The 24,883-nt window shown below is 49.4% G+C and overlaps 1 protein-coding gene across 18 annotated transcripts in view; it reads right to left on the reverse strand.

Moving 5' to 3' along the window:
* MYO9B (myosin IXB) overlaps nt 1-24,883 on the reverse strand; it is a 90,555-nt gene that overhangs the window by 11,168 nt on the left and 54,504 nt on the right. For 8 of the 18 annotated variants that reach the window (XM_066270634.1, XM_066270570.1, XM_066270579.1 and 5 more), the window contains exons 11-25: nt 24,053-24,174; nt 20,321-20,462; nt 19,871-20,075; nt 19,259-19,349; nt 16,446-16,559; nt 15,206-15,245; nt 14,154-14,276; nt 12,962-13,042; nt 10,467-10,577; nt 8,928-9,050; nt 7,754-7,903; nt 7,504-7,670; nt 5,354-6,211; nt 4,362-4,434; nt 4,065-4,189 (exon numbers count right to left, since the gene is read on the reverse strand). In XM_066270634.1, coding sequence (XP_066126731.1) covers nt 4,065-4,189; nt 4,362-4,434; nt 5,354-6,211; nt 7,504-7,670; nt 7,754-7,903; nt 8,928-9,050; nt 10,467-10,577; nt 12,962-13,042; nt 14,154-14,276; nt 15,206-15,245; nt 16,446-16,559; nt 19,259-19,349; nt 19,871-20,075; nt 20,321-20,462; nt 24,053-24,174 — 2,525 coding nt within the window. Of the gene's footprint in view, nt 1-4,064; nt 4,190-4,361; nt 4,435-5,353; nt 6,212-7,503; nt 7,671-7,753; nt 7,904-8,927; nt 9,051-10,466; nt 10,578-12,961; nt 13,043-14,153; nt 14,277-15,205; nt 15,246-16,445; nt 16,560-18,122; nt 18,213-19,258; nt 19,350-19,870; nt 20,076-20,320; nt 20,463-24,052; nt 24,175-24,883 lie in introns of all 18 variants that reach the window. The other 10 variants (XM_066270599.1, XM_066270561.1, XM_066270691.1 and 7 more) reach the window with 8 other exon arrangements.

A 24,883-nucleotide genomic window follows, 5' to 3' on the forward strand; every position in this document is an offset into this window, starting at 1 on the left:
ATCCACTGCGCCACCGCTTGGTCAGGCTCTTCATGTGTTTTTATGGCGTAAGATTAGGGAAAAAAATGACAAAAAATAAACATTAAGTTGTGCCATGTGGCTACTGGGTATGTGGGATGGTGAATAATGGCCCCCCAAAAGTTGTGTCTATGTGCTAACACTCAGGGTCTAAGAGCATGATCTTTTTTTTTTTTTTTTTTTTTTTTTTTTTACAGAGACAGAGAGAGAGTCAGAGGGATAGACAGGGACAGACAGGAATGGAAACAGATGAGAAGCATCAATCATTAGTTTTTCGTTGCGCGTTGCGACTTCCTAGTTGTTCATTGATTGCTTTCTCATATGTGCCTTGACCGCGGGCCTTCAGCAGACCGAGCAACCCCCCGCTGGAGCCAGCAACCCTGGGTCCAAGCTGGTGAGTTTTTGCTCAAGCCAGATGAGCCCATGCTCAAGCTGGCGACCTCAGGGTCACGAACCTGGGTCCTTCAACATCTCAGTCCAATGCTCTATCCACTGCACCACCGCCTGGTCAGGCTTTTTTTTTTTTTTTTTAAGAGGTCAATGCTCAGCCCTGGCCGGTTGGCTCAGTGGTAGAGCGTCGGCCTGGCGTGCAGAAGTCCCGGGTTCGATTCCCGGCCAGGGCACACAGGAGAAGCGCCCATCTGCTTCTCCACCCCTTCCCCTCTCCTTCCTCTCTGTCTCTCTCTTCCCCTCCCGCAGCCGAGGCTCCATTGGAGCAAAGATGGCCCGGGCTCTGGGGATGGCTCCTTGGCCTCTGCCCCAGGCGCTAGAGTGGCTCTGGTCGCAAAGGAGCGATTCCCCTGAGGGGCAGAGCGTCGCCCCCTGGTGGGCGTGCAGGGTGGATCCCGGTCGGGCGCATGCAGGAGTCTGTCTGACTTTCTATCCCCATTTCCAGCTTTGGAAAAATACAAAAAAAAAAAAAAAAAAAAAAAAAAGGTGAATGCTATTTATTCTCCTAGTTTTTCAGGGATACAGGAGAGCTTTAGGGTTAGGGGACCTGTAAGGGTTGAAAGATAGGATTTAGGAGGTTTGCTGATATAGGGTTTCAGATTTTTCTGTTTCACGAGGGCAGGTTTCAGGGTTGGTGTGTAGGGTTAGGTAGATTTTTCCAATTTTCTGATTTGTGAAGGTCTGCATGCGGTTCTTTCTGGTCCAGCAGGGGTTCAGGACAGGGTTAGACTGCCGGCCAATCAACCTACAATTACACATCCAAACAGAATCAGGGAGTAAGCCCGGGATGAGCTGCCGCTGCCTACTGCTTCCTTGGATGTAAGTTTGGATGGCAAAGAGGGATTGTCCGGGCAGTTAGTACCCTGTCCCGGGTTTCGGCACCAAATGTTGGAATCCATGGGAGTCCGAAAGACCAGAGTAACAGGCTTTATTGAAAGGAAGAAAGGAACCCTGCCGGGCACTTCTCCCGGGGAGAAGAGCCGCATGATCTTATTTGGGAAAAGGGTCTTTGCAGATGTGACCAAATGCAATGGACTGAATGTGTGTGTCTGCACAGATTCATATGCTGAAGTTGATGCCATGTGTCTGATCGTGTTCTGATCATCAGAGGTGCTGCCTCACAGATCCAGACGGGCTGGGCTTGCGAAAGAATCAACATACCTTTGGCTAGAGACTTACTACATAAAAAGAAATGGCGCCTGACCAGGCAGTGGCACAGCGGGTAGAGCGTCAGCCTGGGACGCAGAGGACCCAGGTTTGAAACCCCAAGATCGCCAGCTTGAGCACGGGCTCATCTGGTTTGAGCATGGGATCATAGACATGACCCCATGGTTGCTCACTTGAGTAAGAGGTCTCTGGCTTGGCTGTAGCCCCCCCCCGCCATCAAGGCACATATGAACAAGCAATCGATGAACAAATAAGGTGCCGCAACAAAGAACTGATGCTTATCTCTCTTCTTTCCAATCTGTCCCTCTCTCTCTCTCTCTCTCTCTAAAAAAAAAAGAAAAAAAAAAAAAAGAAATGGCTAGTTCAAAGTCTAAATTCTTATTTTATGGATGTAAAATGTCCAGGTTGCTACAAGATCACCACGGTTTTCAGCCATGGTCAGATGCTGGTTCTTTGTGCAGTTGTTTAGCCTGACCTATGGTGGCGCAGCGGACAGAGTGTTGACCTGGAACGCTGAGGTCGCGGTTTTGAAACCCTGCACTTGTTTGGTCAAGGCACATATGGGAGTTGATGCTTCCTGCTCTTCCTCCCTTCCCCCCACTCTCATTCTCTCTCCTCTCTAAAATGAATAAATAAAAATAAATAAATAAATAAAGGCAGCTGTGTGTGTAGTTGTTTAGCAGTGTGTGCCAGCTGATGGAGGAAAGGCTAGACTCACAGAAGGATGTTCATTTAGAAGATAGTAACACTAATGAGACACACAACTTCCTGAATTTATGTTGTATCACTAAGGTGACCGATTGTCCTCCTTTAGGAAGGACAGTCTTTCTTTTGTAAGTTCTGTCCTCCCTCAAAAAGTGTCCTTCTACATGTCCTCCTTTTGATATTGGAAGACTAATCTGTAAATGTCCATATTTGATTGATGCAGAGTCGATCCATTGCATGTGATGTGACGTATTTGTATCTAAAGAGTACTTTTTTCTTACAATTAAAAATTAATAGGCATGTAAGCATAATTACAAAATAAAATATTACAATGTTTTTATTGTGCATTTATATTATAGTGTAGTATTGTTGCAATTGAATGTTTCTTTTATTTACAATATTGTTTTCTTCAATTTATTTTTGTTCCCTTTTCATTGTAAAAAAGTTGGTCACCTTAATATTACAGAAAACCTTATCAGTTCACTAATTCTAGTTAATTAGCCAAGATAATATAATTACATTTAACTTGTAAGTTATTTACATTTAAGTTATATACATTTAATTTGTAAACCTATTTTGGTGTCAGGTTTTCAATAAAGTTTTGATTATGGACCAAAAAGAAAAAATTCATATGCTGAAACCTACCCTGATGTGATGGTATTAGGAGGTGGGGCTTTTGGGAGGTGATTCGATTGTGAGGGTGGAGCCCTCATGAATAGAATCAGTGCCCTTAGAAGAGATTCCAAAGAGCTCGCCCTGGCTTCTCCTCCTGCCATGTGAGGACGCAGAAAGAAGATGCTGTCTATGAACCAGCAAGCAGGTTCTCAGACACCAAATCTGCTTGGCACCCTTGACCTTGGATTTCCAGCCTCCAAAACAATAAGAATTAAATGCCTGTTGTTGAAGCTGCTCAGTCTGTGGTATTTTGTTATAGCAACCTGAATGGACTAAGATACTAAGTGACAGATCCAAGATGAGATCATCTGGATTACCCAGATAGGCCCTAATTCCAGTGATGTATAAGACAGAAAAGGAGAGAGATCATGTGATGATAGAGGCAGAGATCGAACCAATGCATCCATAAGCAAAGATGCCTGAAGTCCCTGGAAGATGGAAGAGCAGGAAGGATGCTCTCCTAGAGCCTCCAGAGGCAGTGTGCCCCTGGGACATCTGGATTTTGGACTTCTGGCCTCCAGGACTATGAGAGAAGAAGTTTCTGTTGTTTGAAGCCACCCTACTGGTGGCTCTTTGCTTTGGTGGTGGGATCTCCCTGCAGTGGGGGACTCTCTGCCAGTACAGCCTGTTCTTCACCTTCCTTAGCCTCTTTGGATCCAAGTTCCCCTATTTTGTAGCCCATCTTCTTGCTCTGGAATAGACCCATCTGGAGCACTTGGGCAGGACCTTCTGGGGTCAGGGCTTTGGCCTAGATTTTCCATCTGAGGACCCAAGAGGTGTTGCAGGTAGGGACGGGGCAGCTGGTTCAGATTCCATAAAAAACCAAATAGAACCCATCTATCTAGACCTGGAGTAGGTGACACAGACTGGCTCTAGGCTTCAGTGGGCTTTCACCCTGATGCTGCTAGGACTTAGGCTCCATGAGGGTCTCTTGTCATGGAAGCACTACTGAGCAAGCACCTGCCTGACTCAGCTTCGTAAATGCTATTGGTTTAGATCAGATCGCTCCAAAACTGGAGATCTGAACCTATCCCAAACCCCACACTTACTTAGAGTCGGCCTGGGGGCTTGGGGACAGCCCTGAGTCCATGCCAGTAGACATGTCGCCTGACTTCTTCTTCTGGATGGCTGGCTTCTTTGTGCTGGGCTCGCCGTCCACGCTTTCCAACAGAGGCTGTGAGAGAATGGGCCTGGGTAAGCAAAAGCAGGCAGCCTTGCTGGAGGAAAGCAAGGGTTCCCTGCATCACTGTGTGCTCTGCCTACCGGCTCCCCTTCTCTCTTGAGCTCCCTCTGGGGCAGAGGCAAGCCTGGACCCTGAAGGGAGAGACTGCAGCCTGAAGCTTTACCTGAGTCTTGGCCTGGGCCAGGGCCGGGAGGAGCTTGGAGACGTCACTGGTGGATAATGAAATGCGCCTCTCCCTGCAAGATCACAGAAACGTGGCTTTTATTGACAAGAGTTTGGATATGTTTTTGGTTGTTCTAGCTGGAGGGTAATTCCATTGGCATCTGGTGGGTGGAGGCTGGAGACGCTGCTCTGCACCCTGCAGTGCATAGGAGCGGCTTCACCCCGAGAAGGAGCTAGCCTTAGGTGCCAGCCCTTGCAGAAGCCTGCGTCCACTTCCACTCTTCTTTCCTCGGACCAAATGAAACTCTAGGACAAGGGTCTGGTACTTGGAGTCACCAATATTTAGGTAAGTTAGGGTCAGGCAGGGTGTGTTGAGCTGGGTATTTCTCCTTTAGCTCTTGAGCAGGTGTCCCCAAACTGTGGCCCCCTGCCGCACTTCTGGAAGGGTCACCTCTTTCATTGGTGGTCAGTGAGAGGAGCACTGTATGTGGCGGCCCTCCAACGGTCTGAGGGACAGTGAACTGGCCCCCTGTGTAAAAAGTTTGGGGACCCCTGCTCTTGAGTGAGTGTGGTCACTCCCACACTGATGAGGAAACAGGCCCAGCTGTGGTTGGGAGCAGGGCCCTTGACTAGAGGAATCCTTTCCCATGAGGCTAGTGTTTTTTGAGCGAACACAGCTTGCTTCAGTGGGGGACTGCAGGGTTCAGGGTCTGTCAGGCCCCAGCAAGGTGGCCTTCGGCAGGTGCATCATCCTTGCCGGAACCCTGTCCCTCCTTCCTCAGGGTCCCACACACCTGGTGTCAGCTCTTGGACACGGACCTGCTCATGCGTTTTGGGGATGCCTGCAGCACATAGTGCACAGGACAGCCCCACCAACAGTACAGCCCCACCCCAGGTGCTGTTGTGTAAAGCCGGTCCTGCTGCCAGGCCTTGGGCTGAGTCCCCTGCCCGGACCACCCACTATGCTCGGACAAAGGAGGGCGTGAAGCTTACTCTGTGGGTGTGAGGGGAGCCCCCATGGCCCGGTGCCGTGCAGTCAGGTCCAGGGACTGGCTCAGCATAGTGCTGGAGCTGGCAGCCGTCAAGTTCTTGCCCCGCCACAGCTCCACAGCACTGGCCAGCCGCTCGGAGACCGGGTCCCGGTACCGCTGAATCTGGGTGGAGCCTCCTGGGCTCTCCTGTGCCCTTGGGCCACCACTCTGCTTGCTCTTGTCCTGAGGGGTCTCGGGGGTGGTGCCAGGGGCCAGTGCACTGACCCTGCTATCCAGAGCCTGGTTGGTGGGCTGTTCTATGTAGTCTTGGGGGGCCTGTGGGGTTTCTCTAGGGATATGACAGACTGGTGTGGCTTGTGGTGGCCCCTCAGGCTGATCTGCAGGAGTGGAGTTCTCCATCTCTGTCCCTGAGTCTGAGGGGGCTTCATCTTCTCTGTTCTCCTTTTTGTCTTGGTGCAGGTGTTCCTCCTGCTCTGGAGCAACTCCTCTGGAAGGCTCTCTAAGGGTGATCTCATCCTTACAAGACTGGATGTGTTTGTTCTGGAGTTTCACGTGCTCTAGTCCTCTCTGACGCCGAGACTCGCGCTTCTCTCGGCTGCTGGGCACTTTCTCGTGACTTTCAGTGGCATTCTTCTGAAGTAAGGGGATCTCCTCTGGGCTGGGGCCCTGCTTCTCTGGATGGAAGCTCTCTGCTGGTGGCTCCTGTTTTGACCACACCTCAGGCTCCTCTACTGAATGCTCGCTGTCCTCTGACAGTTCTGGGCCTGGCCCATCTGCTGCAGTTTCTTCCCTTGAGGCTTGCTGGGCTCCCCTCCCCTTCTCTTCTGCCTTCTGCTTCTCTGCAACCATCTGGCAGAAGCTGGTGCAAGGAGAGTAAAGGAAGCAGGTTCAGGGACAAAGGTACCTACCGCCCTCAGAGCCCACCCAGGCTGTCGGGGCCTCCAAGCCCCGGTCCAGTAGGACACCCATGATGTTTGTGGGCGGGTGGGGGGGGGCAGGCACAGTCTCTGGCCCTCAGAGATGCTTCTGGGAAGGTGGAACCTCCTCAGCTGGGAAAGGGAGATACAGAAGAGTGGCCCTGTCCTCATGGCCATCTCTGCCCTGTGTCTGCCTAGCTCGTTTAGGGGTACCTTCATTAGGTCTGTTGTGGGAGAGAGCTGTTAGGAAATCCCTGAATTCCTTTGGGGTCCCTGTCCTGGTGGAAAACCGAGCTCCACGTGTGAATGTGGTTGTGGGAGACTGCAAGCTGACAGACTCCATGCAGTTTAGATTTACGGGCGATAGAGGGGCAGGGGACTGGCAGTAAACTGACAGTCCTTGCTGCCCATCCCCCCACCTCACTTGCCTGCTTTAAGCTGTTAAAGGCTAAACTCTTCCTCACAACCTCTGACTGTTTAAGTTGGTAAAGGCAATTTACATGCCCTTCCTCACACCTCCATGTCAGCTATAATGCTGATGGTTTCTACTCATCCCATCCTCCATGTCCCTCGAAGAGACTGGAGGCAGTTTTCTTTTTACCCTTAGTTTTGTAAAGTTAAGATGTTATGCAGGGTCTGGAGTTTTCTACACTGGGGAGAATTCTTGGTTTGCCTCAGAAATGTGACTGTGTATCTGAGCTCTCTTTGATTTGCAAAATAACTTTGCTCTGCTCTATAAATAAAGTATTTTGGGGGTGGAGACTTTCTTGCAAGCCATCAGCTTGGCAGGAGGCCTCCAGATCCCATCCTTTTTCTTTCTGAGTTTATTTTCTAATTGTCTGCTGTTCCCACTTGAGACCTGCAAAATTACCAGTTGCACTGGTTCGCAACATGTGGTGGAAGGGGAACCAACTCTGGGCTGGTTCAGCGTGGCCTGCACCCTTCCCCTCTGAATCTAGGTGGACCCACTAATAGGTATGGGATGGGCAGGTACAAGGGTCCCTGGTGGTGACCAAATGCAGGTGATGGTGACCTGTGGCTTTGCCATAGCACTACCCACCAGCCCCTGGAATGTCTCTCTGAGACTTGTGTGCCCAGATGGCTGGAATTCCACTAGCCCCTCCCAGCCTCCCTAAGTCCAAAGCTGTTTTGACAGCTCTGCCTCAGGCAGCTACTGGGTAAGTAAACTTTCTGGCTCTGGAACATTTGGGGGCCAGGGTCCTGTTCTGTTCACCTTTTGCGCTGCAGGTGCCCTCGGCAGAGGCTCTGCAGGCGAATGATGCTCTGCCTCTGGTGCTGGTAGGCCACCCGATGCCGGTAGCCCCTCCATGCGGCCTGGAGGTACACTGCTGCCTGTGTCCTCTCCAGAGTCCGTCGAACGTGAAAGGACCGCCAGCAGGCCTGAGAGCAGAGGAGATGGTCAGGGACCAGGTATGCGAACCCCCGTCTGCCCCGACACCTGGGCCCTTTGGCCCACATGCTACCTGGATGATGCTAGCTGCCCGCTTCATCTGTAGGAAGTGCCGACGTTCTAGGACCATCCGGAACCAGCTCTGCAGGAGCATGATTTTCCGTACGACCTCCTGGTGCAGTGTTTCCTGTAGGGCCTGCCGCTCCGTCTCCTTCAGAAAAACCTGGGGGTGCGGGCCCAGGAGGGGTCAGCATGGTCCCCAGAACCACAGTACAGGAGGTTTATATAGCCAACTTGGGAGTGAGTGCTAACTGACCTGACCAAGGGGATTGTTTTTAGAAATGTATTGAGATGCAATTCACATAACATGAACTCAACCATTTAAATAATTCAGTGGCATTTAAAACATTCACAATGTTGTACAACCATCACCTCTATCTAGTCTAGAATATTTCATTACCCCAAAAGGAGACCCAATGAGCCGTCACTCCCCATCTCCTCTCCCGCAGACCCTGGCCATGCTAATCTGCTTTCTGTCTTTATGGATTTGCTTATTCTAGATATTTCATCTAAACAGAATCACAAACTATGTGGTCTTTTGTGTCTGTTTTCCTTCACTTACTGTAATGTTTCCAAGGTTCATCTTTGACTCAGGGCTGAGTAACAGTCCACTGTGTGAGTGGGCCACATTTTGTTCACACATGAATACTTGGGTTGTTTCTACCTTTTGGTGACCATGACTAATGATGCTATGAACATGCATGTACAAGACTATGTTTGAATACCTGTTTCTAGTTCTTTTAGGTCAATATCTAGGAGTAGAATTGCTGGATCACACGTGTTGGGGAACCATGAAGTGATTTTTCACATCAGGTTAAGTTATAACAAGGAGTTGACCTCGGCACTTGTTGGACAAGAAGCAACCAACACACATCCAGAGGTTGGAGATGGTTTCTGGAGGGAAGACGAGCGAAGGAAACCCACCCAATCCCTAAACACCCTGTGGAATGATATGGCTGTCTGCAGCCTACGTGTGGAAACACTGGGAACAGGCCTCATGTGTGAGCCCCAGCCCCACAGGCACACCCTCTGTCTGCCAGGAAGAAATAATATGCTTGGTCCCAGAAACCGATTTCCTCAGCAGAGTCCCTTAGATTTCACTGTATGGCCCAGGGCTGTGGGAGGGCCCTGGGTATGACATAGGTAGGGTATGGGTTTATAGACACCCCTAATGGGGGAATGCTGACCTTGGTCTTTCCAATCTGGTAGCTCCTCTTGTCTATGTTCATCTTCTCCAGCAGGGTGGAAATGACCTCCCTGCAGGGCTGGGTGTTCTTGGGCAGCAGCACCTGGAACTGCTCTATGAAATCCTGTGTGATTTTGGCCAAGAAAGGAGAATCAGAGTGAGCACCAACAAGGATGGTAATTCCCTCATCAAACTGAGTTTCTGAAGCCGAAACTTGGTTTAACGTAAATGGTATTGATGAAGCTAAAATCCTGGACTTCCTGAATAGTCTAAAACTTAAGATTGTTGTAGACACTGAGCACTGGATCTTTCAGTTAGCTAGTGAGTGGCTATTGGGGGCCTGCTTGGTGCTGGCATTGTTGGGGAGGGTGCCTGAAGATGGGCCCACACTGGGGGGCTCACAGTCTATGGCTTGTTAGAGGGCTGGACCATAACTCCAGTATATTAAATTTTAAGAGCCAGCCATTAGTAGAACACATTAATATTTTATACGTTTTCTGTAACTTTGCTTTTCCTATTTATATAGGATCAGAAAGATGATTCCATTCTTTAGATAAGAAGGGCATGATATGATGAAGTCCCCAAGGCCATATGGGTAAATCTGAACAGGGACCAGGTGTTGCCACCTCTGGCTTTGGGGCCAGTGCTCACTCAAGCACCACGCAGCTGGGACTAGCTAGCATTATGAGCCCAGGGTTCTCAACCTGGGCCATGCTGACCCATGGGGACATTTGGTGATGTCTGGAGACATCCTGAGTTGTTACAACTTGGGGCAGGGGGTTAATGTGCCACTGGCATTAAGTAGGTGGATGCCAGAGATGCTACTCATTACCCTATGGTGCACATGCAGCCCCATGTATCAATGATAACATGATTGAGAAACTGCTCTACAATTTGGTCTTCACCAATGTGCAATTACTAATGATTCCTCGTGTTTCAATGAAACCCAGGGAGCCATCTCTGAGGTCATCACTTCCCTGGGACTCTGTTTCTGTATCAGGAAAATAGGACCCAGGTCCCTCTTGCTGCTGGTTGGAAGAATAAAAGAGTTGGATATAAAAGCATCTATCACAGAAGGTGTTCAATGACCCTGGTAGGGTAGCTCAGTTGGTTAGAGCCTAGTCCCAATATGCCAAGGTTGTGGGATCAATCCCTGACCAGGACATATACAGAAATCAATAAATGCCTAAGTCGGATAACAAATCAATGTTTCTCTCTCCCTCTTTCTCTAAAATCAATCAATTAATAAAAAAAAAATGTGCTCAATAAAGGTTTCAACCTCACAGGGATCCACTAGGCTTGGTTTCATATCTCTCTATCCTTTGAGGCTTGGCTTGGGCCCAGTCACATTTTCTGAGAAAACCTGCCTTTCTACAACAGAGAATGATCTGGTACAAATGCCTGTGGTGCGAGTGGAGAAGCCCTGGCATAAAGTAACCTGATGGGTTCATGCTCCAGAGCAGCATTACCTTTGGAGGTGGAAGGTGGCTGGCCCTCAGCCCTCCACAGTGTCATGGGCAACCACATGTGTTCAGCCTACCTGGAACGTGTACTTGGCACTGTAGCCTGACCTCCGGATCCGTACAGTCTCCAGCATGCCTGTGTAGCGCAGCTGCTGTAGCACCAGCTCATCGTCGAAGCACAGCTCTTTCTGAAATGGGATGTGAGTGATCAGGGCAGGTGCCCATGGCCAGACACTGAGGCCTGTAAGCGGCTGGGGATGGGAGGTGTGGGGCAAGCCCCTGAGGTATTCCAGGTACGAATGCAGTCCGGCACACACACACAACCCAGCTGGTCCCGAGTACAGCAGCCGTTGGCACCTAGGGACCCACCTTTCCTTGTTCCAACTATGATTTTTGGAATGAAGAGACAAGGCTAGTCAGCAGTGGTGCTCAGGGCATGCATTCTTTCTAGAAAAGCTGCTGATCTGAAAAGCTGCTGATCTGTTCTAATCCCTGGTGTCCAAGAGACAGATGTTACGCCTTACTGCCTAATTCTTTTATTTTTAATATTTTTTTTATTTATTCATTTTAGAGAGAAAGAGAGAGAAGAAGGAGGAGCAGGAAGCATCAACTCCCATATGTGCCTTGACCAGGCAAACCCAGGGCTTTGAACCGGCGACCTCAGCGTTTCCAGGTTGACACTTTATCCACCACTGCGCCACCACAGGTCAGGCACTGCCTAATTCAAGATAATGTGTTATTTATTTATTTATTTTTAGATTTTATTTATTAATTTTAGAAAGAGGAGTCGGAGAGAGAAAGAGAGAGAGAGAGAGAGAAGGGAGGGAGGAGCAGAAAGCATCAACTCCCATATGTGCCTTGACCAGGGAAGCCCGGGGTTTCGAACCGGCAACCTCAGTGTTCCAAGTTGATGCTTTTACCCATTGAGCCACCACAGATCAGGCTATTTTTATTTGTATTTATTTATTTTTAGATTTTATTTATTAATTTTAGAGAGAGGAGTCAGAGAGAGAAAGAGAGAGAGAGAGAGAGAGAAAGGGAGAGAGAAGGGAGGATAATGTGTTGTAAGGAGTACTTTCTGGCTCTGGCCGGGTTTCTCAGTGGATAGAGCATCATCCCAGTGTGCCTAGATTGTGGGTTCGATCCCTGGTCAGGGCACATATGAGAAACAACAGACGAGTACACAACTAAATGAAACTAAGTGGAACAATGAGTTAATACTTCTGTTTCTCTCTTTCCTCCTCTTTTTCTCAAATCAATAGAAAAATTAAAGAAAAAAAAATAAAGAGAGTTCTTTCTAAAAAGCCCCAACCCCCAACATACTCTATTCCAGGCACCAGTGTAAGTACTGGGGATTCTACAGAGAGAACAGTCTGGGGGTGGGGACCATGGGGAGCCAGACGCATGTGTGCCAGGGCCCCTGTGAGAGGTGTCACAGGAGAATGGACCCTGGGCTGAGTGCTGAGGAGGACGTTAGGGAAAGCTGGATGAGGGCCCAGAGAAGGAGGGGGGAGGCTGAGGGGTTGACAGGGATGTAGGAAGATGTCTGCTGCCATAGAGGTGAAGGAAAGAAGAGGCTGGGGGCTTCAAACCTGTACCTCAGAGGTGTGGCCTCCATGCCAGTGGATGTTATTTTAAGAGGACGGAGGGGAGGGAATGGCATTTGGGGGGCTGTTGTCAGGACTGGGTGGGAGGGGTTGCTTCTGGCATCTGGTGGGCTCTCGGAGGGCAGGGATGCTGATTAATACCCCGCAATGCAGAAGACAGCCCCTTCACCTCAAGGAATCATCTATTGGCACAGCCCCTACCCAGAGCACGTTTTGTTGGATCATTTCTTGGCTTGTCTAAAGCTGAAGTAAGAATTCCTGATGGAAAAAGGGCTAGATTTTGTTGCCGGAAGAATGGGAGCAAAGATCTTCTCTGAGACACCACTGGGGGAACTGGAAGGCAGGAAGAGAAAGGAGAGGGAGGAAGCCATGGCATCTGGCAGGGAGAAGGGGGCTCTGGACGTTAGCAGAGTGTGCCAAGAGCAGGGAGAGCCTGGGAAATGGGAAGAGTAGAGACAAAAGGTGTGGGAGACGAGAGCCACCAGGGTCCCCTGCTCAGGGATTACTTGTGCCAGAGAGGGAGCCTAGATTCCCACACAGCCCCCAGCAAAGTGGACTCCTGGCATTGAGGTGTGGGCCTTTCACTGGAGCCCCACCAGTGCTCTGTCTTTAAAGAAGCGTCTGGTTGAACAGCAGGCTCTGCGCTCCTGCTGCATGACCTCAGCCCCCGCTTCAGTAAAATGTGCAATGGCTGCTTTTGGGGTAGATCTGAAGAGCACCCTAGACCTGTCCCTCCTCCAGCAAACCCTCTGGGGCCCTTCCATGGTCCAGATGACATCCCTGCTTGTGGTTGCCCTTGCTGCCTTCCACTGATCCCCAGGCCCCACCGCTGGCCACTGCACTGTTTATAGTTCCCAGAACCTATGTGAACACCGGGTTCCTTGAGACCTTTCCTACCCCGCCCCCTGCAGCCACTAGACCTTACCCTTTACCTCCCTGAGATGCAAGACCCGGGAGCCTCTCACCTTCTCAGCGTTGGAGCGAATGCAGCGGATAAAGAAGGGCTCTGCCTTTCCCAGCGTCTCCAGGAGCTTGTTAAGGGATGTCTGGGGAAAGAGAAACAAGATGTCAAGCTGAGACTTCTGAGGGATACCTTTCAGTGCGGCGATCCAGGTCGCCTGCCTCTATCAGGGGAGTCTATGCTGATGTGGGACATGGAAGGTTATAGCTGGACATTGAGTGGAAGCTGTGCTACCCTGAGGAGCATGAGGGAACTGTGAGGTCCTTGTGACTAAGGTCTACTATCTTTCTAAAGTCACCTAGCTGTTATCTTTGCTTCAGGTAGAAGGTGGGGAGGGGACTACATAAACTCATTCTGGGGATTTAAAATATGTGTCAGCCTTAGAAGGGACCATCTGTATAGTGATTTTGGTCTCTGGCCTTCTGTTTCCAAAAAGGATTTGTAGGACCTCCTACATGAGGTAACTTCAAAAAATAAAACGGGAGATGGGACCTAAAGACTCAGATTGTGAAGAAAGAGAAGGAATAAAAAACCTACTGGTGAGGGTCAGCAGCCATTGAACTTCCACAAAAAAATGTTCCCACATTGATCACACATGATCCCAAGGTTGCTAGCTTGAGCAAGGGGTCACTGGCTCAGCATGAGCCCCCTGGTCAAGGCACGTATGAGAAAGTAATCAATAAACAACTAAAGTGCCACAACTATGAGTTGATGCTTCTCATGTCTCTCCCTTCCTGCCTCCCTCTCCCCCTCTCTACTAAAAAAAATAAAAAGAGTAGAGCCTAAGAGCTCTCATCCCAAGAAAAAAAAGTGTCTCTATATTTCCTGGCAGCCAGACAAAAAAAAAGGAAAATCTGAGCTGTGGACACAGCTCAGTGGTTACATTAAAACCTCCATACTGACTCGTGCATTTTTTTAACTTGGTGTTCTCAACCAGGGCGATTCTGTATCCCCTGTGCCACTTGGCAATATCTGGAGACATTTTGTTTGTCACAACTTGAGGATGCTTCTGGCATCTGATGGGTGGAGACCAGTGATGCTATTCAACATTCTGTAATGCACAGGGTGGCCCCCACCTGTGAGAATGATCCAGCCTCAGATGTCAAGCACTGCTAGGGTCAGGAACCCTGGAATAATGGTCAGCTGCCTGTGTTGATTTTTTTTTGGCTAAGCCATGTGAGTGCTGGGCCACCTACCTGGAACTGGGCACTGATGCTCGGTGGCTTCTTCTTCTTGTGCAGGTGCAGCAGTGACCTGGTGGTACGGTCGTGCAGGGTCATACTGATGATGAGCTTCAGGGACTTGGAATCCAACAGGTTCTAGGGCAGACACACAGGGTCTGGCCTGCTCTCCTGAGGCCCCAATGGGCACTGGAAGGTATTGATTCTGGAGCCAGGACAATGCTCCCTGGAGTGGCAGCTCTTATGAGGTCTCATGACTGGACTACTAGAAAGCGAAGGCAGGTAGGCCTGGCAGGACTGGTGGGCTGTGCCTTGCAAATGGCATTGGTGTCAGGAAGGCTGATTACAGCCTCTCTGGTGGCCTGAGTTCCTGGAAGGCAGGGGCCATGGAGCACAGCCTTCACTTTGTGTAGCTCAAGGAGCACTTTCCCTCACTACCAGCTGATGAGAACTTGCACTGTCCCCTCTGCTGACCAGACCAGAGGTTGCTCTTATTCTGCAAACTTCACAATTCGTGCACATACTGCGTGAGGAGGCTGCACAGAGCCCCTGGGTGCACACCATCCACAGCTGCTAGGCTCTCGGCTCCCCAACTGGTGGGACCGCCTTGGCTGAAGGACCTCCTCTCCCTGGACATGTAGGACATGCTATGTCTCCCGGTAGCTAAAGACCCGATGTGGGGAGGACAGAGGGTCTGTTGCCTCTGAGTAGCATAAACTCTGCGGTGCTGGACACGCTCCTGGGGCCCAGACCCGGACGAGCCCACTCCTTACTTAGCCCTTCCCCAACCCCCTTTCAGGCTATTCCTGGGAGCTCCTCTCTCTATATCACCTGTGTGAATTCTACTTCTAAGAAACCCAAATAAAGACACCTCCAAATCATCTCAACAGGAGATAAATGTTTTTTTGGGGGGGGGTAGAAGAGGGAGATAAGGGAAAGAGGAAGGAAGGACACCAAAGAAGTTAAAAAGCCACCTCCCCCGCACCCATTTTCCAGAAAATGACTTGAGCCAGGCGCTCTAGACAGACAAAAGCAAGGCAGTGTTAGACGGCATCGTAAGTGTTTACCTTTGGAATGGTCTGCTTTTGTTTGGTACCTTTACTTTTCCTGTCAAAAATATTAAAAATGGTTTTGTGAATAGAAGGAACATGGTGTCTGGATCTGGGTTAGTTCAGCAAGCCACACCTGGCAGGTTAGATGGAGCGAGAGCAGGAGGAAGAGTTCAGAAGCACAAGTGCAACATGGCCACTGCCACCACCTCTCCAAGGACCGGGGCGGGGTGCTTCTACTATGGTCTGTGCACACTGACTTCCCTGGGCAGGTAACAGGAGCGTTTGTTCTGGGGGCCACCAGGAAGCGGGAGAGGCAGGCTGGTAATCTACAAAGCAGAACATGCATCTGTCCAGAGATGGCTATGGGGGAGCTGATAGATCTTACAAAATGATGGGGATACCCCAAGTGGAGCTTTGAGGGACCCTGCAAGGTTCCAGTGCATGCCAGGTGTCCCAGATCTATTTGCTACATGTTGGTTGAAGGAGGAGGGGCAGCCCCCACACTGTCGGGACACTTTATGGAAAGAAAAGAAAAACACTGGAAAAAAAAATCACAGCTTGGTTCATTTTTTAGGACCAGCTGAGGAGATGGGGTCCCACAGGTCTGGACAGTGCACGGCTGTGAGGGTCTGTGTGCGTCAGATTTCACCCTAGTCCCTGTGGGGTGGAACAGGCCTAATAAAAATGGATTTGGAAACTGGCTCTCTTGTATGTACAAGCTGTGTTCTCAGCTAGCTCCACTGTCTGGCTGGGTATGAAAATCATCACCCCTGGTTTGCAGACAGAAGCCGAATGCCCAGAGCACTCAGGCCAGGAAGTGAGCTGGATAGCGTCTGGGTATGAACCTAGTTTATGTGTTTTCTGGGTCCTTTCTACCATATTACACTGCCGTCCACACAAAGCAGGGCCACAAAATCACACCCCGTTTCTGACAGTTTCTTTATGACCTCAGTGGCAAAGGTGGGGGAAGGAAGCAAGCCTTGTTCTGCATGTCTGGGATTAGATACTTTGTGGGAGGCACTTTGCTGCCAAGCTGTGCTGGACACCAGGGAGCTGGTGGGGATTTGGGCCACAGCAGACTCTGGACTGGGCACATTACAAGGGCCACTGAGCTGAGCAACTGCTTGTGTGAGAACGGAACACCAAGACAGAGCACAGCGTTTGCAGCGGCTGATTCAGCGTTATGGGTTCCAGGAGCGGGGAAGGCAGTCGTTGCACTTGTTGGGGAGGAACCCGCAGTCTTGGGTGGACTCACAGGATGAAGGTACGGGGTTTCTGGAGCCGACTGAGGGACTGGAGAAGCCTACGGGGGTCATCACCCTGCCAGGGCAATCCTTTGATGGTCTTGATGATTTGGTCATGCAAATCGCTGAGAGTGAAGGGGTGGAGGGGCACAGTGACAGAAAGGAGACCAAGTTAGAGCAGTGGGACCCCCACCTCAGGGTCCCTGGCACGGTTGGAACTGTCCCCAGGCCACTGGAGCCAAAACATGCAGTTATGGGAGCCTGATGACCACTGACTCTCCCTCTTGCACCAAGAAGGTGAGGGAGGGTTCAGCCAGGAGCAGCCCCCACCCCAAAAAGGCTTCTCCTCCTCTGGGGGAGCCAGGGTTATTTTGGGTCCAATGGATATTGCAACATGGTTCCTCATATCACTGAAAAAAGCCTCACATTGAAGAGCCTTTTGGAATCTGTGAAAAGCATCAAGGGGCTGCTGAAAATGGTGGTGGGGGGGGTTCTCTGAGGGAAGCAGATTATAGTTTCTCTTGATGATTCTGTGGCCACATGTCAGCCTCCTTGTCACCTTCAAAAAAGGCCTTGAGGCCCTGGCCAGATAGCTTGGTTGGTTAGAGGATCGTTCTAAAGTGCAAAAGTTGCTGGTTTGATCCCCGGTCAGGTAACATACAAGAACAGATGATGTTCCTGTCTCTCCCTCCCTCTCCTCTCTTTATAATCAATAAAATAAACATTAAAAAAAAAGACATAAATAAACAAAAACAAAGGCCTTGGGAAGAATAAACTGAAATTCACATAGGGGCTCTCAACCAGGGTGGTAATGTACCCTGTACTCTCCTCATGAGGGGACATTTGGTTGTCATGATTAGGGTATGTGTGGGGGGGGCACTACTGGCATCTGGTGGGTGGAGGCTAGGGATGCTGCTCAACCCACTATGTGCACATGACAGTCCCTGCCCCAGAGAGTGACCGGCACAGAGCAGAGGGTAGGAAACCCTGGCTGAAGATCTTTACCTCAAACAGTTTAATCTTATCGCTTTGTTTTGTTCAATGACTGTGGGTTCAGGTTCAGAACTGAGAGTATGTTCTAGGCCCAAACTCTGGCACTGGTGTGTGACAATGAGAACAGCTTATAAGTGAAAACTGTGCACTCTGAGAAAAGATATTTGTGAAGGACGTGTAGATGACAAATGTCTTTGACAGAACTTCGGAAGTGAGGTAGCAATGAATGCAGAGTGAAGATGGGAGGTTGTTTTTTTGTTTGCTTGATTTGTTTTTCTTTTAAATTCCTTATTCCAGTTATTTCAAATGCATGTTTCAGCTCTGGGCAGTTGGCCTGGAAGGACCCCGACCGGCAGCCCCTCATGTGCTTCATGCATCATGCCCGGTGGGATGGCCTCACTTACCTCTGTTCCCTTGCCCTCCAGGGAGGCACAGAGGGCAAAGACCACAGAACGGTCACATTCACTTTCACACCCTGAGCAGTCAGAGCAGCAGCAGGGTTCTGGACAAGGCTTCCACCTGTAACCCCCTAACTTGACCAAATATGGTAGGAGCACCCCCTGCAGGACCTGGTGCCTGGTGGCTCACCAATCCAGTCTCCTGACTCTGGCTGGGCAGTGCACTGAGAGCCTAGGGAACTAGCTCCTCTGTTGTGCCTCCCTGGTCTTGGGTTTGAAGGCCCTTGCTCTACTTACTTCTTGCTTTCATAGAAAGCAAAGATGTCCTCAAAAGCGTTAATATCGAACTCCTCAGAGACGTCAACTGAGAAATCTAGCATTGAGCAGCTGAAAGGGAGAATCTATATAAACTAAATGTTTCTCCAGGGGCGGGACCCACAGCCTGGGGGCTAAGCCCTGGGGGACTGACTTGTCTTCAGCGGCTTCCTGTCAGGGACCACCCATCTCTTAGTCTTTGCAGGAAAAAAACTCCCCAAAATCCATAAGCAAAGGGGTAAGGGTGTGGTTTTTCACTTATACTCTTTTGGATGAAAAAGCCAATTTAAAAATGCACCTTTTTAAAAGCAGAAAAACAGCACACTATGATTTCAGATAAATGACATCCTGTCACCCAGGTGCTAGTTCTACCTTTACACACATACTTTTATGCATCTCTTAATGTTATTATAAAGGACACAACAATAAAATAACTTTTTAATATTCAAAAGTTTAGTGACTCACTCCTTGGGTAACTGTGTCTTGAGAATAAAGTCAGGGTCTCGTTGCCCAAGAGCCTTAGCACACACTGCCCGTTCTGCTAGCATACCCTGCCTGCCTTGTCTGACACACTGGTCCCTTCTCTGGCTTTGTCACTGGTTCAGTCATCTGTCCTTTTCTCACCCCACCTTCCTGGGAGCACATGCCTGATCGCTTTTACACTTAATACAAACAAACTAGGGTATGTGAAGAGCCCCTGGTCATTGCTAAGTAGCCACAAAATACCCCACATCATCTCACGTGCACCAAGGAGGTACTGGTGTTTCTGACTGAAGTGTCTTAGCAGATCTGCTTTTGGGATACTCTGGCCAGGCTGAGGGAGGAATCCAGTTGCTCCTTGGCCCCCCACACCAACTGCCACAACCTGACCATGAAAAGGATCCTTTGTAAACTGAGCTGCACCAAATCTTCCTAAAGTAGATGACATACCAAGTGAGGCCTGGGTGCAGAAAAGTGGCAACCAGGTGCTATTTATTTCTGGGTCTTTTTAGTTTGAGCAGTTGCTGGGCAAGATCAACCCCAGCCTGGGTGCAGGATGTGGGGTTTTTGGCACTGTTCTAAACAATGTGGCTGCCCACCAGCTCCGGCCAGCTAGGACAAATCAAGGTCTTGCTCACCGGTATAGCTTTTCCGAGGGGGAGATGATTCCTCTCTGTAGTTCTCCCAGGTGACTTCGGGCACCAGAGCTGCCCAGACCTGCTGGGGACACTGATAAGATGAAGTTGGGATATGGGGTTGCCTGGAGCTTGAAGGCCTTTGCCTTTTTGAGGAGGCTGTGGTTCTGATGGGAACCTATCTTAAAAAACACATCCTAATACTCAAACGTGAGCAGAATAGGGAACTGTGAAGTGTCTGATTGCTAATCAGCAACCACTCATTCCTATTTCTCATAAAGGCCTTAATCTTTTGGTACTCCTACTAATCAATGTCCTTTGTAAAATGAGTCCCATGGCTGGTGTCTGGAGCTGAGTGGCCCTAAGGGAGCTACTTAACAATTCTGGGACCCAGGTTGTCACAGAAAAATGGGGATCCACCTTCCTCCCTTATGAGGGTAATGATGTTCAATTATACACCTGGTAGGGTTTTTGTTTGGTATGACAAAAGAGCTCTGGAACTAGGCAGAGGTGATGGTCTCACATTACTGTGAGGTGCATTTCACTGAAAGGTGCACTTCAAAATGGACTCTGAGTGCCCCCTTCTTGAAGGTGATGTGGGGCCCCCCATCATACCTGCAGCCTTCTCAGCCCTCTCGGCCCGCAGGCGTCCGGCCTCCCGGAGCACAGCCATGGCCCGGATGGCAGCCCGGAGCATGGCCCAGCGGAACACTGCCACTGGGTCCATGCTGATGAGCTCCCGCACATAGGCGCTGTCACTGCCCCGCAGGAGCGCCACGATGTCCGGTCGCATGTAGTCCATGTTCTTCTCCCGGAAGTCCTGATGGGGAAAGAGGCAGGAAGTTAACTCAATGGTGCTAGGACAAGAAGGACTGGTGACAGGTTGGAACCCATCGTAACAACAGAGAGTGGTTTCTGCCTGTGGAGTTGGAGATCTGGGGCTGGGTCTGAGCACCCTGCCCAGCATGACTGATCTAAAGGGGTGGGACTAAGCAAGCACCAGAAGGAAGGGGCCTCAGTGTCACCCATGTGATCCCTTTCCCACCCCCTGGGCCTGACTCCTACCTTAATCTGATATTTCACCTTCCCTGCGAAGTGCTGAATGATGAATGCTGGCTCCATGATGGGAGTGCCGAGGAAGTACCTGTTGTCTTCATGCTGCTGTTTGAACTTGGCCAGCAGGGTCTGGCTTGTGGCATGGGGGAAACTGGGAAGAAGATTCCAAACAGTTAGCTGCAAGAATGGTGGCCCGTTACCCACTCTGCATGGCAGGTTTCAGGTTCTCTGCCACCGAGGCAGGCGGGCAGGCAGGCGGTGCTTAGGCTGCTCTGGATGACAAGGTGAGGGCAGCATCCTGCTGCTTGATATGAGAGGGTCAAAGGCAAAAGAAAGCACTCAGGGCTGTGGAGTGAGTCAGATTGGGGCAGAGTAGAATGGTAAGACTGGGACTTAGACCTACGGTGGGCAGCTCCCAGGAACGATCCCCGGACAGGGTGACTCTGGCCTTAGATCCATCTGCACCTGGATGCTGTGTCTTGGAGGGGGTCTTGCCCATTAGAGGGAGGAGAGTGAGGGAGAATAAGGCACCCACTGTACCTGGCTATTTCTGCCTCCCAAGAAGGATATGCCATAGCTGACTTTGGCATGCCCTGCCTATGCCCACCCAACCTTGCCGAAAACATAGCAGTACAATATGACTCCGAATCCCCAATGCTCAATGCTCACTGTTGTCGAAGGACAAGATCCTATAGCTACAAAGCAAATCATTTCCAGGGTTGAGGAAAGCGTGTGGAAAGTGAGGGACCACCTCGTATAGTAATCTTGATAAATAATACTTAAATGTACTATTTTAGAAAATCCAAATCAATGTAAAATAAAAAAAATCCCTGATAAAACAAAATGGCCATTTTTTTTTTTTTTTGAGAGAGAGGGAAAGAGACAGGAAGGGATATAGATGAAAAGCATCAACCTGTAGTCGTGGCACTTCAGTTGTTCACTGATTACTTCTCATACATGCCTTAACTGAGGGACTCCAGTTGAGCCAGTGACTCCTTGCTCAAGTCAGTGATTCTGTGCTCAAACTGGATGAGCCTGTGCTCAAGCCGGTGTCCTCGAGGTTTCGAACCTGCAACCTCAGCATCCCAGGTCGACACTCTGTCCACTGTGCCACCACCAGTCAGGGCCAAAATGGCCAGATTTTAAACAAAGATCTGACCATGCTGGGTGCCTGGTCTTGCCTCCTATGCTTCCCGCACACACAGGTCTGGGTGTTTCCCGGAAGTGACGATTTAGCTAGCCACTCCTAGCACCCTGCCCTTTCTCTCATCTGAAGGTTCTCTTTTTGGATTCTGGTGTGAATGAACTATCTGTCCCCATCTTGGAGGGGGACTTGGTGTGAGGCAGGAGGAGGTGAGCTTGATCATTCCAGCCCCACATGGACTCAATCAAGAAGTGTTAATAAAAAGACATGTCCTGATACCTGGAAGTTATGAATGTGACCTTATTTGGAAATTGGGTCTTTGTAGATGTAGTCAAGTTAAAATTAGGTTATAATGGTGGGCACTAATACGATAAATATGACTGGGGTCTTTATAAGAAAAGGAGACAAGGCCCTGGCCAGCGGGCTCAGTGGCAGAGCGTCGGCCAGGTGTGTGGTAGTCCCAGGTTCGATTCCTGACCAGGACACACAGGAGAAGCTTCCATCTGCTTCTCCACCCTTCCTCCTCTCTTTTCTCCCTGTCTCTCTCTTGCCCTCCTGCAGCCAAGGCTCCCATGGAACAAAGTTGGCCTGGGTGCTGAGGATGGCACTATGGCCTTCGCCTCAGGTGTTAGAATGGCTCCAGTTGCAACAAAATAATGCTCCAGATGGGCAGAGCATCCCCCCCCCCCGTTGGCCTGCTCGGTGGATCCCAGTTGGGCACATGTGGGAGTCTGTCTCTCTGCCTTCTCACTTCTCACTTCAGAAAAATACAAGGAAAAAAAAAAAAGAAAAAAACAGGAAAGGAGACAAGGCCCTGGCCAGTTGGCTCAGCGGTAGAGTGTTGGTCCACATGTGGAAGTCCCAGGTGCACACAGGAGAAGTGACCATTTGCTTCTCTACCCTGCCCCCTCTCCTTCTCTCTCTCTCTTTTCCTCTCTCTGTCTCTTCCCCTCCTGTAGCCATGGCTTAAATCGTTCAATCAAGTTGGCCTTGGGCACTGAGGATGGCTCCATGGCCTCACTTTAGGCACTAAAATAGCTCGGTTGCCTGAGCAACAAAGCAATGGCCCCAGATGGGCAGAGTATTGTCCTGTAGGGGTTGCCAGGTGGACCCTGGTCTGGGTGCATGCAAGAGTCTATCTGTCTGCCTCCCTGCCTCTCACTTAATTAAAAAAAAAAAAGAGACGAGGCACTGACAGACAGAAGAGATGGTGATGTGACCACAGAAGCAGAGATGGGTGATGCAGCCAAAGCTAAAGATACCTGGGGCCGCTAGGAGCTGGAAAGAGGCAGGAAGAATTCTCCTTTAGAGCCTTTGTAGGGAGTGTGGTCCTGCCAACACCTTGATTTCAGGCCACTGACATTGATTTTGGACTTCTGGCCTCTAGAACCATGACAGAATAAATTTCTATTGTTTAAGCTGCCCCGTTCTATTGTTTATAGCAGTTGCAGAAAATGAATTCAGTAAGTGAATTTTAGTGACTATGATTTCAGTGACTGCCTGGGTGGCTGAGTATGAGGCACCTTAGAAATATCATTCCAGGTCCTGGCTGGTTGCTCAGTGGATAGAGCACTGGCCCAGCATATGGATGCCCTAAATTTAATTCCCAATCAGGGCACACAGGAGAAGTGACCATCTGCTTCTCCCCTCTGGCACCTCTTCTCTCCCTCTCCCCCTCACACAGCCAGTGGCTCGACTGGTTTGAGCATGTCCTGGGTGCTTAGGGTTGCTTGGTTGGTATGAGTGCATCTGCCTCAGATACTAAAAATAGCTTGGAGCTAGAGCATCAGCCTCAGGTGGGGGTTGTTGGGTGAATCCCAGTCAGGGTTCATGTGGGAGTTTGTTTCACTATTTCCCCTCCTCTCACCTAAAAAAAAAAAAAAAAAAAAGAAATACCCTTCCAGTTCTCATCAAATCCTGTGGACATGGCCTGACCAGGCGATAGTGCAATGGATAGAGTGACGGGCTGGGATGTGGAGGACCCAGGTTTGAAACCCTGAAGTCACCAGCTTGAGCGTGGGCTCATCTGGTTTGAGCAAGGTTCATCAGCTTGAGCTCAGGGTCGCTGGCTTGAGCAAAGGGGTCACTCCATCTGCTGTAGCCCCTGGGCAAGGCATATATGAGAAAGCAATCAATGAACAACTAAGATGCCACAACAAAGAATTGATGCTTCTCATCTCTGTCCCTTCCTGTTTGTCCTTATCTGTCCCTCTCTCTGTCTCTGTCAAAAAAATAAATAAAAAAAAATCCTGGGATGCCAGGCTCCACAGACAGTAGGCATCTGGACTCCTGAGTCCACATGCTACCCTTTGCAAAGATACACCAAACCCTGTTCCCAGTTTCTAGCTACAGATCCCATAATCCTTTCCCAAGAACTCCTGGGTGGGCGTGTTTCAGAGTTCAGATATTGCACATGTTAAATATTTCCATGGTGAATGGAACGTGTATTTCGCAAATGTGAGGTCAAGATTTGCGGCCAACTGAGTCTGAGAAACTCAGAAGTTTTTGGGATGTCTGGATTTGGAGAAAGTCTCTAGGGGCTGTGAAATTGGACTGAGTGCCCGGGTTTGTGGATGGACCAGGACATGGAGACTCACTTGCTCTCTTCATCCAGCAGATAGAAGAGGCCAGTGGGCTTCTTGCTGATGAGATGGATGCAGCCGACATTGTCTGTGTAGTCAATGTTGTGCCATGAGATCCCTTCGCTCTGGTACTCCTCCTGCAGGGTTTGGGTGGGGTATCTAGTAAGTTCATTATCTCATGGCTTTGCTAATGTGTACATAGCACATGTTACATATAAACACAATAGGTTTATAGTTGCAGTGACCTTGTTTTGAGTTAATAAAACTGTTCTAATAATTATAAGAGGCATGTCCTTTTCCACATGAACAAATGTAAATCTACTTTTGCCTACCCCTGTATTTACGTATGCATGCACATACCTATATACAGATGTGTAAGTAACAGAATACATATTATAATTGAAGTGCATTAATAATTATATAAGATTATTATGTCAGTTAATAATTAGCGACATGAAACAGAATGTACAGTTTCAAACATTTATCACAGCAAGGTGCTTAACATCACACTTAAAGTCACACAGGAGTCAGCAAACTTTCACTGTAAAAAACCAGACTGTAAATATTTTAGGCTGTAGGAGTTAGATGGTATCTGTCATAATTATTCAGATTTGTTGTTGTATCTTCAAAGCAGCCAGGGATATGTAACTAAATGGGTGTGTCCATGTGCCAATAAAGTCTTATTTATAAAATAAAGGCAGTGGGGCTGGATTTGACCCCTGGGCCCCTGCTCTGGGACTGCAATGTCTACAATAGCCATATAATGTAAGTGACTTACATAACTTCAAATTTACTTATAGTCAAATTTTAAAATGTAAAAAGAAATGGGTGAAGATAACTTTAATA

This window comes from Saccopteryx bilineata, chromosome 1 (assembly GCF_036850765.1).
Source record: "Saccopteryx bilineata isolate mSacBil1 chromosome 1, mSacBil1_pri_phased_curated, whole genome shotgun sequence".
In the NCBI taxonomy this organism is placed as follows: domain Eukaryota; kingdom Metazoa; phylum Chordata; class Mammalia; order Chiroptera; family Emballonuridae; genus Saccopteryx; species Saccopteryx bilineata.